At 44.7% G+C, this 15401-nt stretch overlaps 2 protein-coding genes across 2 annotated transcripts in view; one reads left to right on the top strand and one right to left on the bottom strand.

Annotated features, from left to right (window-relative positions):
- tm7sf2 (transmembrane 7 superfamily member 2) overlaps window positions 1-15401 on the bottom strand; it is a 558775-nt gene that overhangs the window by 368739 nt on the left and 174635 nt on the right. The gene's annotated exons all lie outside the window — the stretch shown is intronic.
- LOC137355901 (solute carrier family 22 member 6-A-like) overlaps window positions 1-15401 on the top strand; it is a 47133-nt gene that overhangs the window by 14420 nt on the left and 17312 nt on the right. Inside the window, exons 3-6 of the mRNA XM_068021516.1 lie at window positions 4559-4713; window positions 6046-6214; window positions 10013-10136; window positions 13454-13569. Coding sequence (XP_067877617.1) covers window positions 4559-4713; window positions 6046-6214; window positions 10013-10136; window positions 13454-13569 — 564 coding nt within the window. The remainder of the gene's footprint in view (window positions 1-4558; window positions 4714-6045; window positions 6215-10012; window positions 10137-13453; window positions 13570-15401) is intronic.

The following is a 15401-nucleotide window of genomic DNA, read 5'->3' as shown; positions in this document are numbered from 1 at the left end:
ATACAAAATATTTGTTCAATGCCTCTGCCATTTCCTCATTCCCCATGATGATTTCTCCTGTCTCTGCCTCGAAGGGCCCAATGCCTATTTTAGCCACTCTCTTCCTTTTTATGTACTTATAAAAGCTCTTAAAATCTGTTTTTATATTTCTGGCTAGTTTACTCTCATTCTATTTTTTCTCTTTTTATCAACTTTTTGGTGGCCCTTTGCTGGTTTCTAAAACACTCTCAATCCTCATACGTGCTACTATTTTTTGCAACATAGTAAGCTTCTTCTTTTAGTCTAATACTCTTCTTAACTTCCTGAGTGAGCCACAGATGGGTCTTTCTTGATGAGTTTTTGTTTTTGAACAGAATGTACTTTTGTCGAACGCTTTGAATTGTTTCTTTAAATGGTTCCCACTGTTCATTTACCGCCATACCATCCAGTCTATTTACCCAATTAACCTTAGCCAGTTCTCCCCTCATACCTTCGTAATTGGCTTTGTTTAAGTTTAAGATTCTTGTTTGTGATTGAAATGTGTCACTTTCAAACTTAACATGAAATTCAATGGTATTATGATCACTATTTCCTGGTGGATCTTTTACTATGACATCAAACTCACATCCTCAGTATTACAAATGCATAACATACCCAAAGTACAGAGGCAAAGGGGTTAAAAGAGTGAATTCCAGATAGAAGAATCAGAGGGGCTCAACAGATCAAAGGGAAAGGGTGGGGGTGGTGGCAGCTGGAATGTAGAAAAGGCCAGAGTGGGAGGGCCAAAGGGTACAGGAAAGGAATTCCTACTGAAGGAAGTTGCAGAGATAGTTTGAGATGAAGCCTTGAAGAAATTTGAAGACAAGGACAGAAATTCACTGCATTGGATGACAGAGAGCTAATGTAAGTCAAGTAAAGTGATGGGGGAATAAGACTTATAGCGGGACAGAATACATGCTATGAATAAAATTATGGTGAAGGATGACAGGTGGACAAGGAGATAACTGGAGAAACTAAGTGTGGAATGACAGCAGTGTGGATAAGGAGGGAAGATAGGACAAAGGCATGCAAAACTGAAGAGGGAGAAGTAAGCGGTCTTGGTGACGGAGAGGATGCGGGATTTGAAGTGCTGCTCTGGGTTGAACAAGGTGCCAAGGCTTCACAAGACTGTGAAAGGGGATAGAGTCAGTGGGAAGGTGACTGAACTTATGGCAGGGTCTGAAACAGCGGGCTGAATTTTATCCCGGCCGCTGGACTGAATGAGGGTGGCATCACCGCTTGTCACTTGTACGGCCAGCTGACCTCAGTCAGGTAGCCCATCTGAATGTAGGAGGCGCGCGGCCTGTTCCACTGGTGGACGAGCATAGGCAACAAGACACGATTATGTCGTCAGCGGAGACGAATGCAGGTCTTGGCGCCATAGCGCCATATTTAAAGCATTGCCAGTCCTGTTTAAACTGCTGCTTCACTGAGTGACTGTTGACTAAGGCCTCATAAGGCCACGAGCTGACCAGAAGTCAAGAGGGACCATGTCAGGCAGAAGACCCTGGGTGGCCCCGCAGTTCAGTGAACAGTCCCTGAAGATTCTCCTCCAGGCTAAAAGGGAAAGGCGGGAGTTCGTCTTCCCAAGAGATGGCAGAAATAGATCCTCCTACCTCACTAAGCAAGCCTGGATGGAAATCGCAGAGGAGGTCATCTTCCGAAAATGGGTCCAATGCCATAAGAGGGTCAATGACCCCCTTCGCTCCACCAAGGTGAGTCCTCCATACCCATCTCAACTTTAGGGCGTGCATGTGGTCACACAGGAGGGTACGTGACATGGTCAGGGAGTGGCTGCAAAGAGGGAGGCAAGAGGTTGAGGCAACAGCAGATCACGTCAGATGCATAACTGCATCTCCAAGACAGCCAGCGTCTGTCCTAGCTTTCCCCCTGCGCATACCTTGAGAGCGGACATGAGGAGGAGGCATTCAGGAGCCCCCATCAGTCTGCCAAACAAGTGTCCTTCTGACCTCCATGGGAAGATCAGGAAAATGGCCTACAACACGAGGGAAAAAGCGAAGACTGGAGGTGGGATCCCGGACATCTAAGAACTGACCCTAGCAGAGGAGGTGGTCCTAGAACTACCAGGCTACCAGGGCAGCCCATCCACAGCTGACAGAGAGAGGCTGGAGTGCCCACCCAAGAGAGTGAGGAGGCACTGTGTTCATGTAATGACCACCGACCTTCTAGAGAACCAGGCAGCAGAACCACTAAATATTTGTGTTTTTTCATGCAGGTTCGGAGGGAAGATTGTCTGCTGGCACTGCTGAAATGCCGTCGTCCTCTGAGGATGAGGGGAAAGAATCCTCAGAGAGTGCACCATCACACTGTTCTCCTGCACCTTCCACCAGTGTAAATACTCGCACCTTAGTGGGTATGTGCCTGTGCTTAGATGTAGGGTCACAAGTGGGTGAGAGCACTACACATGCATCCAAGCAGCTGACAGAGGCTGTGACTGGCGAGACCACTGACAGTTGGAGAACTGAGGGAGGCCTGGCCCATGCTGAGCCCCTGGCTGACGACGAGCCTCTGATGTTTGTAGCACAGAACATGTTGGTGTTGCACAGGGAGGTAAGGGAATGTTTGCCAGAACTGCTAGAGGCAATGTGCAGACATGCGCAGATGAAGTCTATCCATGCCATGAGTGTTGCCATGTCTCAGGAGTGCATGTGCATGGTTTCCTCCAATGAGAGGTTGGCAATCCTCTTGGAGAGTCAGATCCCAGCGATGCGCACAGGCCTGCATACCCTCGGCTTGGCCATGAGTTCGATGCAGCAATGGTGCCTTCTCAAGGTCATCCCAGGCCACGTGGCAGAGCATTAGCAATCTGGCTCCACCTCAGCTGCCAGCATGGGGGAGCACTTCATAGAAGTTCACAGAACCGCATGAAGAAGAGCACCGAGAAGCACTTGGGGTTTTATGGGTGTGTGCAACTTGGTCTTGCTGTTGGGAATTGTGAACATTTAAATAAATGCAGGTCACTTTCAGTGTTGAGAGTCTCTGATGCTTTTCCTGCTGCCCTGTCAGATGCTATGCTCACACATGCTCTCTCAATGGGCTGCCGGTGCAGGGGCAGGCTGCGCATTGGCACCGTCTCAGCTTTGTTCATGTGCCTGGCCACAAGGCGTGGGAGGGCGATAGGGAAGAGGCGACACACGAAATACAGTGAGGTGAATCTTTGTTGAGTTCATTTGGAACGGACATCATGATGGCAGAAACTGGGTATGTATGAGATTGTCCTCAGCTTTCCTTGTGCATCTCTCCATGGTCCTTGCCTCTGCCACAAGGGCATTAATCATCCCACACTGCCTGCTTGACATCCGAGTGATGGGGTTTAATGAAGGTAAAGCAATGTGGATGATAAGGAAACTGAGTAAGTGATCAGACATAGCCCTGTTGGTGACAGGCAATCTGATATGACATGAGAATGTAACTACGACCAATTTTAAGAATTCCCTGGTTAAAATTGGTAGATGGAAATAGTGGCAATGGACCCAATTTGCAAGTGTAAAGGAGCTCTGGGTGGTAACTGGGAGGTAAGGCCATTCAGCTACCACAAATTGATTCTCTAGTGTCTCATGCTTTGGTTTCATTACAATTTGTTCTCATCCTCTTACTAAGGCCTACGCTCTGGTTGAACAGGCACTGACCATCTGCTAGCATCTCATATTGATCTCTTTGTCTTCTATGAATGGTTGATAATCAAGTAACCCAATCACTCTGGGAATCAAGCCATGGAGCCTTCTGTTCCATGTGATGCTACCCTGGCAATGTTCACTAAGTGATCAGAACAGCCTTGTCAGTGGAGTTTGACTAGTGTGGTATATTCAATCGAAAGAATGGTTGGCATTCTGTATGTGCTCCCTTCTCTCGTGGGTTGCTAATGGTGAAGACTGGGGTCTCAGTGGCTAAATGCACTAAATGCTGTCATACAGGTCAGTAATGCCAGTCTAAGCTGTGTCAGCTGTTGACAGCTTTGGTGGCAGTAGAGGCACTACAGCTGGTCAGAGAATGGCCTGGGAATGAGAAACATCAGCTAAGGTTCTTACACCAGATTGCTGTCCAGTTACCTTTGCTGGAAAGAAGTGTGTGCATGAATGTTGATTGAGAACAGAGTCAGGTGTGGGTGAAATATGGCAAAATATCCTGCCTATGTTCACTGCCTGATGTTACGTAAAAGAATGGCCACTTAAATAAAGTGCTAGATTATTTTCAGTGGAAGCTGGAGCCCAGCATGGAGTCAACTCCTTTAGGAGAGGAAATGGGGCAGAGGGAAGGTTTTAATAAAAAATCCTTTCCTACTACTGCTGAGACAGTTCAGTGTTGTTTCACAGTGGGCTGATAGCTGGTATTTAAATCTCTATAAGCTGTAAAGGTTCTGTACAACACCAATTAAACACTGAACAGAACATGCCCCAAACATAAACCATGTCACTAGAGACAGGTGAATCATTTACCAATATTGTTATGAAACATTGTTAAACATGTAATAGTAAGGGTTTCTTTTCCTTAATGTTTACCCTGTGTTTATTATTGTTAGGTACGGGCGGCGGACTCTCCTGCTATGGTCCTACTTCCAGTTGGCAGTCTCTGGAACATGCGGGGCTTTCTCTTCCTCCTACCCCTTGTTCTGCTTCTGGAGGTTTCTCTCTGGAGTGGCAGTATCAGGGATCATACTCAACGCTTTCTCCCTCAGTAAGTGAAATATGTTATACATTTTGTAGTTGTCTCATAGGCAAGAGTTACCACAGGTACCCAAACTCTCTAAGGATGACTTCAAATATGTAATATTCACCCTACCTCACAAATAATAACAAGATAATAACAATAGCTATGCCACTCTCGCCAGGTAGCAGGCTCAATATACTAAGTACTGAATCAGATCAAGGATTATCGTTGGCTTCATTCTTTAAGCAAGCTGCCTGTGCCATACTTCTCTATGTCTCTCTCAGGAGGCCTCACTAAATGCCCTTGAGCATGTGGGTCTTTGTTGTCATGCCCTCTCCACAAGAAGTGGGGGAGCAGCCTTGATCAATGATCCCTTTCTTGAAGACTTGGTCAGTGAAATTTTAAATTAATCGGACTATGGCCCTTCCAAGAGTCGATAGTTAGCAGACAGCCTATGCTATATATGTAAGTATGCAAGCACCTTCTTGTATATATGCCCTATGGAAGCCTGAAACAACATATGTATGCAAATAAGCTATAGCCACAGATATGTAACAACACATTCAATAGTTATTTACAAATTTAACCAACTTCTTTTACAGTGGCCCAGCATTTCCCTCTGTTAAAAACAGAAAGGAGAAGAGTGCCTCTTTGTGAATCAACCCTCATTGGTCCAACATTGGAAAATAGGAACAACAGAAGTCTATTTAGCCCCTCGAGCTTGTTCAGATATTCAATGAGATTGCAGTTGATCCATGAACTAACTCCATTTACCAGTCTTTGCTCCATATCCCTTAATATATTTGGTTAACAAAAATGTATCAATCCCAGATTTAAAACTAACAACTGACCAAGCATCAGGTGCTGTTTGCAGAACAGAGTTCCAAAAGGCCTGGCTCTAGTTTTTAGACTATGCCTAGACTTCCCAATTAGTGGAAATAGTTTCTTGTGGACATCAGATAAGGCTTGTGAATTAAACCTTATCAGCCTGAACCTGAGTTCACAACTGAAAAATGTTAGTGTAAAACAAAAACCCCTCCTCAGTCAAACAGCCAATAATCTTGATTAATGACATCCCCCCCCCCGCATCAAACAGCTTGCCAAAATTAACTCCCTAAGTGTACATCTGATCATATGGGTGACCAACACTCATGAATTCTATACAAGCATGAACCGGCGCCTTCAGAAGCAAACTTATATTAACCATGTGTTATGGTGTTCTTATTCACACTGTAGCACCCATTCAACTTTCCTTTAAAAGTACACGGGCTCCAATGTGCTTCACAATTTGCCAATTCAGTAACGGCAGAACCTGTTCTGATTAATTTAGTATCTTCAATCTGTTTCTATTTTCTCCAGAGGTTGAATGGATCCCAACAAGATTTCGAACTTCTGTTTCATTGATTAGCAGTTATCTTTCCAGCTTTGGTCAACAACTCCTAGCTGGTGTGGCATACGGAATCCAAGACTGGCGTTGGCTTCAGTTCACAGTCTCTGCTCCATTTTACATTTCCTTCTTTTATTCTTGGTAAAGTCAAACACTATTGGTCTGTTTTACAGATTGTATCATAAATCATCTGTCAGTACATATTAGGGAAAGGTTAAAAGGGATACTGGAAGAGATAAATAAGTAAATGATGCAAAGAACAATAACATAAAGGCCTTAAAAATCACGCCTGATAATTTTCTTAAAATTCAAAAGATAGAACGTGAAAAATAATGCTCTTTCGTCTACCTCATTTGGGAAAGGAGGAGAGTTCATCAGAAATATTGAATAGGTAAAGTGAACAACTGGTAGGATAGAGTGAGTACAATAATGCAATCTTCATAAATAACTGGGAATCCTTCCAGAAGGAAAAGGACAGGAAGTGGAGGGACATGTTATGAAGTCCGGAAAAAGAGACATTACAAGGAACATTGTCAGGGTTACAGGGAGGTAAAATAAGTCGACTCCATGGAAGGCAGTGAACTTTTCCAGTGAAACATCTGTAATGTTAAAGAAAAAATCAGTTAACATTAGACGTATACTGTAGACTACCAGGTCAGCATAAGAAAGAGGACAATTTGCTCTATGGAGAGATGAGAAGGCTATGCGAAACAGAAAAATTATTTTAATGGGAGATTTCTATTAACCAAACATAAAATTGGACATTTCAGGTGGTTTGGAGTCAGAGTTGACCCAGAATGCCAAGGAGGTTATGAGCAACAATACTTATCTTGTATCTGTAAATGACCCAGAAAACGCACAACAATTGGAAGTCGTAAAGACCAGGAGACAGGTACATGACTTTAAAAGGGCTAAATTCATGGAAATGAAGAAAAAAAATAGCAAATAAATTGGAGAGGTTGTTCCATAACACATCAGTGGAAGAAACTTGGAATCCTGTTTAGAATTATAATGCTGAACATGAACAATAAATACTTTCCCAAAACTAATAAGCTCAGAATAAGCAGATGTGACCCAAACTGGATTAATAAACAAATTAAAAGTGAGATAAAGAAGATAAATGGCTTCTCTAGATTGTGCAAGGAGAAAGGAGAGGGGCAAAGATAAACCTAGGAAAAAAAACATGGAACATTAAAATGTCATTCAGCTTTCTAGCCTGTTCCGCCATTCAATGAGATCATTGCTGATCTGAATCTTAACTCCATCTGCCTGCCTTGGCTCCGTATCCTTTTAAGCAATGGAGAATAGGAAGAGAACAGTTAAAGAGGTGAAACCCATAAAAGACAAAATAGGCTTGAAAAATGTATATCAACATAAAATATTAAAGATTCTGAATGAATACTTATTCTGAGGATTCCCTTTGCAGGCAAAATAAAATAATGGACTTCTTTATATCTTTATAGGTGACATGCAAGTCTTAAAGAGACTACATGAATTCCCAGGGATAGATAGCACTCATCTCAAGCAACAGCAACTTGAATTAATGTAGCATTTGCAATATAGTAAAACGTCCCAAGGTTCTTCAAAGGAACGTTATCAAACAAAATTTGATATCGAACCACATAATGAGATATTAGGATACCTTGATCAAAGAGGCAGGTTTTCAGGAGCACCTTAAAGGAGGAGAGGTAGTGAGGCAGAGAGGTTTAGGGAGAAAATTCATGAACTTAGCACACAGGCATCTGAAGGCACAGCCACCAATGGAGGAGTGATTAAAATCAAGGATGTTCAACAGGTCAATTGGAGAAATGCAGAGTTCTCGTAGGGATGTAGGGCTGCAGGAGGTTAAAGATATAGGAAGGAACAAGGCAATGGAGAGATTTGAAAACAAGGATGAGACTTTTAAAATTGAAGTGTTGATTAGGTCAGTGTAGGTCAGTGAACACAGGTTAGATAGGTGAACAGGATTTGGTGCAAGTTAGGACACAGAATGACCTCAAGTTTGTGGAAGATAGGATATGGGATGCTGGCCAGGAGTACATTAGAATAGTCAAGTGTAGAAGTAACAAAGGCATGGCTGAGGGTTCCACTGGCAGATGAGCTGAGGCATGAGAGGAGTTGACAATATTAAGGAGGTGGAAATAGTGCCTTGGTGATGGCATGGATATGGTGGTCCGAAGCTTATCTCAGGGTCAAGGATGACATCAAGGTTGCGACCAGCTGGGATCGGCCTCAGACAGTTTCCAGGAAGAAGAATGTACTCGTTAACTATGGAAAGGAATTTGTGGCAGAAACGGAAGACAATGGATTCCGTCTTCCCAACATTTAGCTGGAGTAAATTTCTACTCATCCAGTAATAGATGTCAGACAGCAGTTAGACAATTTAGAGACAGTGGAGGGGTTGACAGAGGTGGTGGTGAGGTAGAGCTGGGTGCCGTCAGTCTACATGCAGAAACGGATGTGTTTTCAGACGATACCGCCAAGGAGCTGCATGTAGATGAGAAATAGGAGGGAACGAAGGATAGATACAAGGGGGACACCAGAACACTATGGGAGCAAAAAGAGAAACCATTGCAGGTGATTCTATGGCTAAGACTGGATGGAACATTGGAACCAGGTTATTGCAGTTTCAGACAGCTGAACGACAGTGGAGAGGCATTCGAGGAGGATGATGTAGTCAACCATGTCAAAGGATGCAGACAGGTTGAGACGGACGAGGAAGAATGGTTTACCTTTGTCATAGCCACATAGGATGTCAGTACTGTGTCTGGGGCAGAAACCCGATTAGTGGATTCAAAACTGGTGTTCTGGGAAAGATGAGATTTGGAAAGCGACAGTATATTCAAGGACTTTGGAGAAGGAAATGGGCTGATAGTTTTCAAGGTCTTTGTCAAGACTAGGCAGGATACTTGTGAAACATGGAGTGAGAAAGGTCATTTAGTTCACTGAACCCACTCCGTACAACTGGGTAAGTAGAATATGTATTGTCATGGACCTTAATGAATCTGTTGAATATTCAGACAAAACCTCCAAGATGAACAACCCTGAATTTTTACTGACCACCCTGTACCTAACTAAGTGAAAACTCCAGCATATCAATCTGATGTGACACGCTACACTCTTCAAAGCTGACCAACTACCATTTACAAGTATGATATCCCCTGGTCCCACAGGACTGGAGTCAAAAGATATAAAGGAAGATTAGAGATAAGAAAAGGCCATTCAGCCATCAAAGCTCAGCCCTCTGGTACTGAGATACTTTGCCTATTTTGTCACAGCGCTATATTTAAATGAATGACCTTGGATACAGTAAAGTTATTCAACTGTGGAACTCTGCAGAATATAAATGTCATTATAACTATTTACGATTAAACTGGAGTATTGAAGTTAAACTCTAAACGAAAAAGTTACTTATCTGACTTTTTGTGCAATAGGAGAGGACGTTGGACTCTCCTGATAGCCGAGTTAGCAGAATCTTGTACAGCAGTAAAATCATACAGACCAGAAATTCTGAACTTCAAGTGGTCCTTAGTGCTGGTCACCTTCCCTGATCCATGCAAGAGCATTCATGAATGTATGTGTCAAGCAAGATTAGAACTGGACCTCGGTGGGATGGCCGCATAACAAGCATTCCTCTTAGTGCTAACACATGAAAACTAATTACTTGTGAGAGTCTATAGGAGGCTTCTGACACCTGTACGACTACACTGGAGAATTATCCGTCAACTTGAGTAGAGTCTGGGAGAAGGAAGAGAATTGGGAAAACTGTGGAAGTGCTGTAGAGTGAAATAGTACTTAGCTTCTATCCTATCTCATTATCATAATGAAATTTAATTAACAATTAATGCAGCTCCAGTGCTATAGTGTTCTGCTGAATTATCTACGAGAATTTTAAACTGTTGAGGTGATAATATTAAGTATTTGTGACCCTTCTCACAGGTGGTTCCCGGAGTCTGCACGTTGGCTCATTCTAAATGATAAGGCTGATGTAGCTTTGAAACAGCTCAGGAGGGTGGCAAAAATGAATGGCAAGGAGGCAGAAGGGGAAATGCTCACCACCACTGTAAGTGATGATATTAAAAACAATGTTTTACACTTAACCTCACCCACCACTACCACCACCATCCCTGCCACCCTCCAACCACCCCCCACCTTGGTACACCATGGAATTGGTGCTTTTGCTCATTACACGGTGAAGGTAATCGAATGATGTTCCTCGGCTCCTCTCTGAAGATATCACACTTAGGACTGCCGGTGCTGGGCCGAAACGATGAGGGAAACACCACCTCGGCCTTTTTGTGCCCCCCACCCCATCGCAACCCGGAGCGATCTTCTGGTGTTTTGCAGGTGCCTCCCACACCGAGATTCCCATCCCTTTAAAGATGGGGATCCTGTCTTCAAGAGCTGGGAGCAGGGCCACTGCCAGTATTGCAGAGGCCTTGGACCCAGGTCCAGAGCTGGAATGCCGGACCTCAGGTAAGTGAAGCAGAATTGCCGGGGCCAGTCTAGAAGGCCCCAGCGAGGGGGGTTAAGGGGTGGTCATAAAGCCCAGTGGGAGAGGGGTCCTGGGAGGTGCACTGTTTCCTGGCCGGGGACCACCGTGGGCCACAGTTTGCCCATGGAGGAGGGACCACACCCCCCATCCCGTAGAGAGGGCGTCTTGTCCTCCTCACATGGTGGAGACATCCCCCCGCCGCTGGTTCGATTCCAGCGATGGTGGGAAGAGGCGCTTCAGTGGCCGTTAATAGGCTATTTAAGGACCTCAAATTGCCTCTGGCAGGAAGGCCACCTTTGGCCTATCCCACCCTCGCAAAATCACTTGTTGACGGGATGCAGACGGGCCCTCCGCCCCCTACAATGATTCTGTGGGTGACCCCCACCCCCCACCTCACCTCAGCTGGCCCATAAAATCCACAACTTAGCGTGTCAGAGTAATAAATAGAAAGAGATGTGTATCTTCCAACCTGGAGCCAGGAAATTGAAGCAGCCTTCTGACAGGGTAGCACAGCGCAGGAGCACTGCACAAAAGCATATGGAACACAACAATATAAATATTTATATAGCACCTTTAACATGATAAAATGTCCCAAGTTGTTTCACAGGAGCTTTATAAAGCAAAATTAGACATTTTAGGCCATCTTCCCTAATATTGCCGTAAAAGACAGGCACTAAGGAAGTGCACAATAATGATTAGTTTACATTTGTATGCAATATCGCACAATTTACTTTTTTAATTTGGTTTGAAATTTTATTTTGTGGTGGTGGCCAAATCAACACTGTGATCATCAGTGACGGAGAGGAGGTAAGGTGTGGGACTGTTGGTGAAGGGAGAATTTGGCTGCAGTCACTGGTACCATGCTCGGATGAGTTCTCCATGGACAGACCGACAGAAAGGGACTGTCTAGGTTAGTCTCCTCCCTTCCTTTTTCTCATTTTTCTCCTAATATTCCTGTTCCTCCTCATCATGGTCCTGCTGCTCAGCTTCGTTCCATATAGCAGATGGCAAGGGCTGTCTTCATGATGACAAAGTTGTGCAGCATGCTGCATACCACTGTGACTCTTGAGACAGGCTCTGCTGAGTACTGTGGGGCATGTCCAGAGAAGTCCAGGCAGTGGAGGCCAATGGTCTGATCTATCACATTTTGCTTTTACTGTATGCATGCTGTAAATGTGTGCATCGGTTGCACATCGGAATCATAGAAACATAGAAAACAGGAGCAGGACTAGGCCATTCGGCTCTTCGGGCCTGCTTCGCCATTCAAAAAAGATCATGGCTGATTGTCTAATTCAGTACCCTGTTCCCGCTTTCTCCCCATACCCCTTGATCCCTTTGGCATTAAGAAATATATCTATCTCCTTCTTGAATATATTTAATGACTTGGCCTCCACTGCCTTCTGTTGTAGAGAATTCCACAGGTTCACCACCCTCCGAGTGAAGGAATTTCTCCTCATCTCGGTTCTAAATGGCATACCCCGTATCCTGAATATGAATCATGAGCCATGTTGTCAGCAGATAGCCTTATCACCCAGTTGAGTGATCCTTTGGTTGGCCGTGGTTGCTCAAATGCAGCTGGCATAGAGGACTGCTGAAGAGTGAAGGCACTATGACTGTTACCAGGATACCAGACACTGACCTGCAAGATACTTTGCCTGCATTTGCACACCAGCTGGATCTTGAGGGAGTGGAATTGATTTCAGTTCCAGTATATGGCAGTGTTGACATGTGGCGCCCACAAAGCAATTTCTTGCAGTCAAAGGCACCCTGCACCGTGGGGAAGCCTGGAATCCGTGCAAAGCTGCAGGCTCTCTTTGGCAAGACAGAATGAAATGTAGTTAGCTCACTTTGAATAGAGAGGCTCCGTGACCTCCCTTTCGCAACACTGGATGGCCAAGATGTGGTAAATATCTCCAGCTCCAGCCTAGAAAGAACCAAAATTCATTGAAGTTCATTGCCACGGTGACCTTCACAGCCTCTGGCAACACAGTCCTTGCCTGCTACGGAGCCGAATTTTAGCATCCCATCTCCTTCATTACTAAGCTTCCTCCAAGAAGCTTTGTTTTCTCATTCATGGCAAACATTTGTTTTCCATCCACAACTCTTAGTTTTCTATGAAACCCAAACACTTTGAAGACTGGAATACTGTTCCTTTGGGGAAGTTCTCCAACCTCTATGCCACACTCCTAGCAGGATACACGAAAAACTGTAATTAATCTGAGAAGCATTTTCCCTTTTACCTCTCTTCCCTTTCCAAATTAATCAGTGTTATTCTCATTGCATTCCTGAACTTTCCTCTCTTGTCCTTTTTAAACCTGGAAATACGATAGTTTTGCAACCTTTTCCTCTCTTTTGGTGGGTAAGCAGAGGACACCAATTTAAGATAATTGACAAAAGAATTAAAGAGATGAAAAGAAATTTCTTTACTCATTCACAGTAATGTTGAAAACTGCACTCATTGTATAAAATTTGACTTTGTTTTTCTATCACTGCTTCGTCATTGTGGAACTCTTTATCTACATCTCATAGCTGCAGAAACAGAAGTAGGTCATTTAGCAGGTCGAGCCTGTTCTGTTCATCCTCTCCCTCAGTCTTTCCATGCTATTCCAATCTGAAGGGGTTTAAGACTACTCGTTTATGATTTACTTTATCATCTCTTTCACTCTTCCACCTTGGTGGTGTCCATTACAATGGACTTTGGTTTAACACTCACGCTTTTCAATAAAACAAAACTTTTTATAGAACACCTCAGTTGCTATAATTACTTCAGATAGATGAAATTTTAAATAGGACTAAGTCATGGAACTATCACGTGGTTGAATACCTTAACAAAAGGGACATGCTTAGGACTGAGGTTGAGACATATCATTCTGTGCGTTCCACAGATTCTCAAGTCAAATATGGAAAACGAGCAGTTGGTCACCAAGAATAAGCATGGTGTGCTAGATCTGTTCCGGACACCGGTCATGCGCAAGATAGCCTGTTGTACCATGCTTGTTTGGTAAGTTATTGGGGAATGAGCCTTTTTTAAATCTAGGTTAGCAAATTTGGATAATGGGTTCTCATAACTAGGTTATCAAGTGATGGCAATGGGCGGGTGTTGCCAGTGGGAATAATGGAGCAGAAAGAAAAGGAAGAGGGACGTTCAGGAAAAGACCAAGGGTGGAATTTTATGCTCTCCCTCGCAGCAAGTTTGGAGGCAGGGAGAGCATTTAATTGGGGGAGATGGTGGCAGGGGGGTTGCCGCCACCATCCCACCTCCGCCGAAATTAAGTCCGGGGCAGACGGCCTTCCCGCCCCTCTGTCAATTGAGGTCCTTAACTGGGCAATTAACCCCCAATTAAGGGCCTCATCCCACCAGAAATAGTCATGTGATCCTGTCACTGCAGGGAAAGCACAGTGCGGGCTGCTTCCCTGCTCTGGCTGGGGTGGAGGGGGAGGCAGTAGCTCGTTCAAGGTAACTTATTCCCTGCCCTTGCTGCTGACCCTACAACTCCCCCATGCAAGATTCCTCCCACCATGACCTACCTTAAGCCTGGTTCCAGCACCACTCCTTGGTGTCTGGTCACTGCAGTTGCAACAGCAGCCACCGCCTCTGATTGGCTGGCAGCTCCTGAAGGGCGGGACCTCGACGGAGTCCTGAATCCTATGGAAGGCCAGTCACTGTAAATTTAATTGCCTAATTGGCACTAAATTTGACAGACCTTCTGTTTAAGAGGAGAGTTTGGGATCTCGGCATCGGGTTCTCCAGACATCTGTACACAAAAAGCAGGACAAGTCTAACCCGGCCAATTACCGCCCCATCAGTCTACTCTCAATCATTAGCAAAGTGATGGAAGGTGTCATCAACAATACCATCAAGCAGCACTTGCTTAGCAATAACCTGCTCAGTGATACCCAGTTTAGGTTCCGACAGGGCCACTCAGCACCTGACCTCATTACAGCCTTGGTTCAAACATGGGGAAAAGAGCTGAACTCAAGAGGTGAGGTGAGAGTGACTGCCCTTGACATCAAGGCAGCATTTGACCGAGTATGGCATCAAGGAATCCTAGCAAAACTGGAGTCAATGGGACTCAGGGGCAAAACTCTCTGCTGGTTAAAGTCATACCTAGCGCAAAGGAAGATGGTTGTGGTTGTTGGAGGTCAATCATCTGAGCTCCAGGACATCACTGCAGGAGTTCCTCAGGGTAGTGTCTAGGCCCAACCATCTTCAGCTGCTTCATCAATGACCTTCCTTCAATCAGAAGGTCAGAAGTGGGGATGTTCGCTGATGATTGCACAGTGTTCAGCATCATTCACAACTCTGCAAATACTGAAGCAGTCCATGTAGAAATGCAGCAAGATCTGGACAATTTCCAGGCTAGGGCTGATAAATGGCAAATAACATTTGTGCCACACAAGTGCCAGGCAATGACCATCTCCAACAAGAGAGAATCTAACCATCTCCCCTTTACATTCAATGGCATTACCATCGCTGAATCCCCCACTATCAACATCCTAAGGGTTACCAGTGACCAGAAACTGAACTGGAGTAGCCATATAAATATAGTGGCTGCAAGAGCGGGTCAGAGGCTAGGAATCCTGTGGCGAGTAACTCACCTCCTGACTCCCTAATGCCTGTCCACAAGGCACAAGTCAGGAATGTGATGGAATAGTCTTCACTTGCCTGGATGGGTGCAGCTCCAACACTCAAGAAGCTCGACACCATTCAGGACAAAGCAGCTCGCTTGATTGGCACCCCATCCACAAACATTCACTCCCTCCACCACCAACGCACAGTGGCAGCAGTGTGTACCATCTACAAGATGCACTGCAGCAACGCACCAAGGCTCC

The sequence above is a fragment of the Heterodontus francisci genome, chromosome 44 (assembly GCF_036365525.1).
Source record: "Heterodontus francisci isolate sHetFra1 chromosome 44, sHetFra1.hap1, whole genome shotgun sequence".
NCBI classification, from domain to species: domain Eukaryota; kingdom Metazoa; phylum Chordata; class Chondrichthyes; order Heterodontiformes; family Heterodontidae; genus Heterodontus; species Heterodontus francisci.
This window is presented reverse-complemented; position numbering and strand designations above follow the sequence as displayed.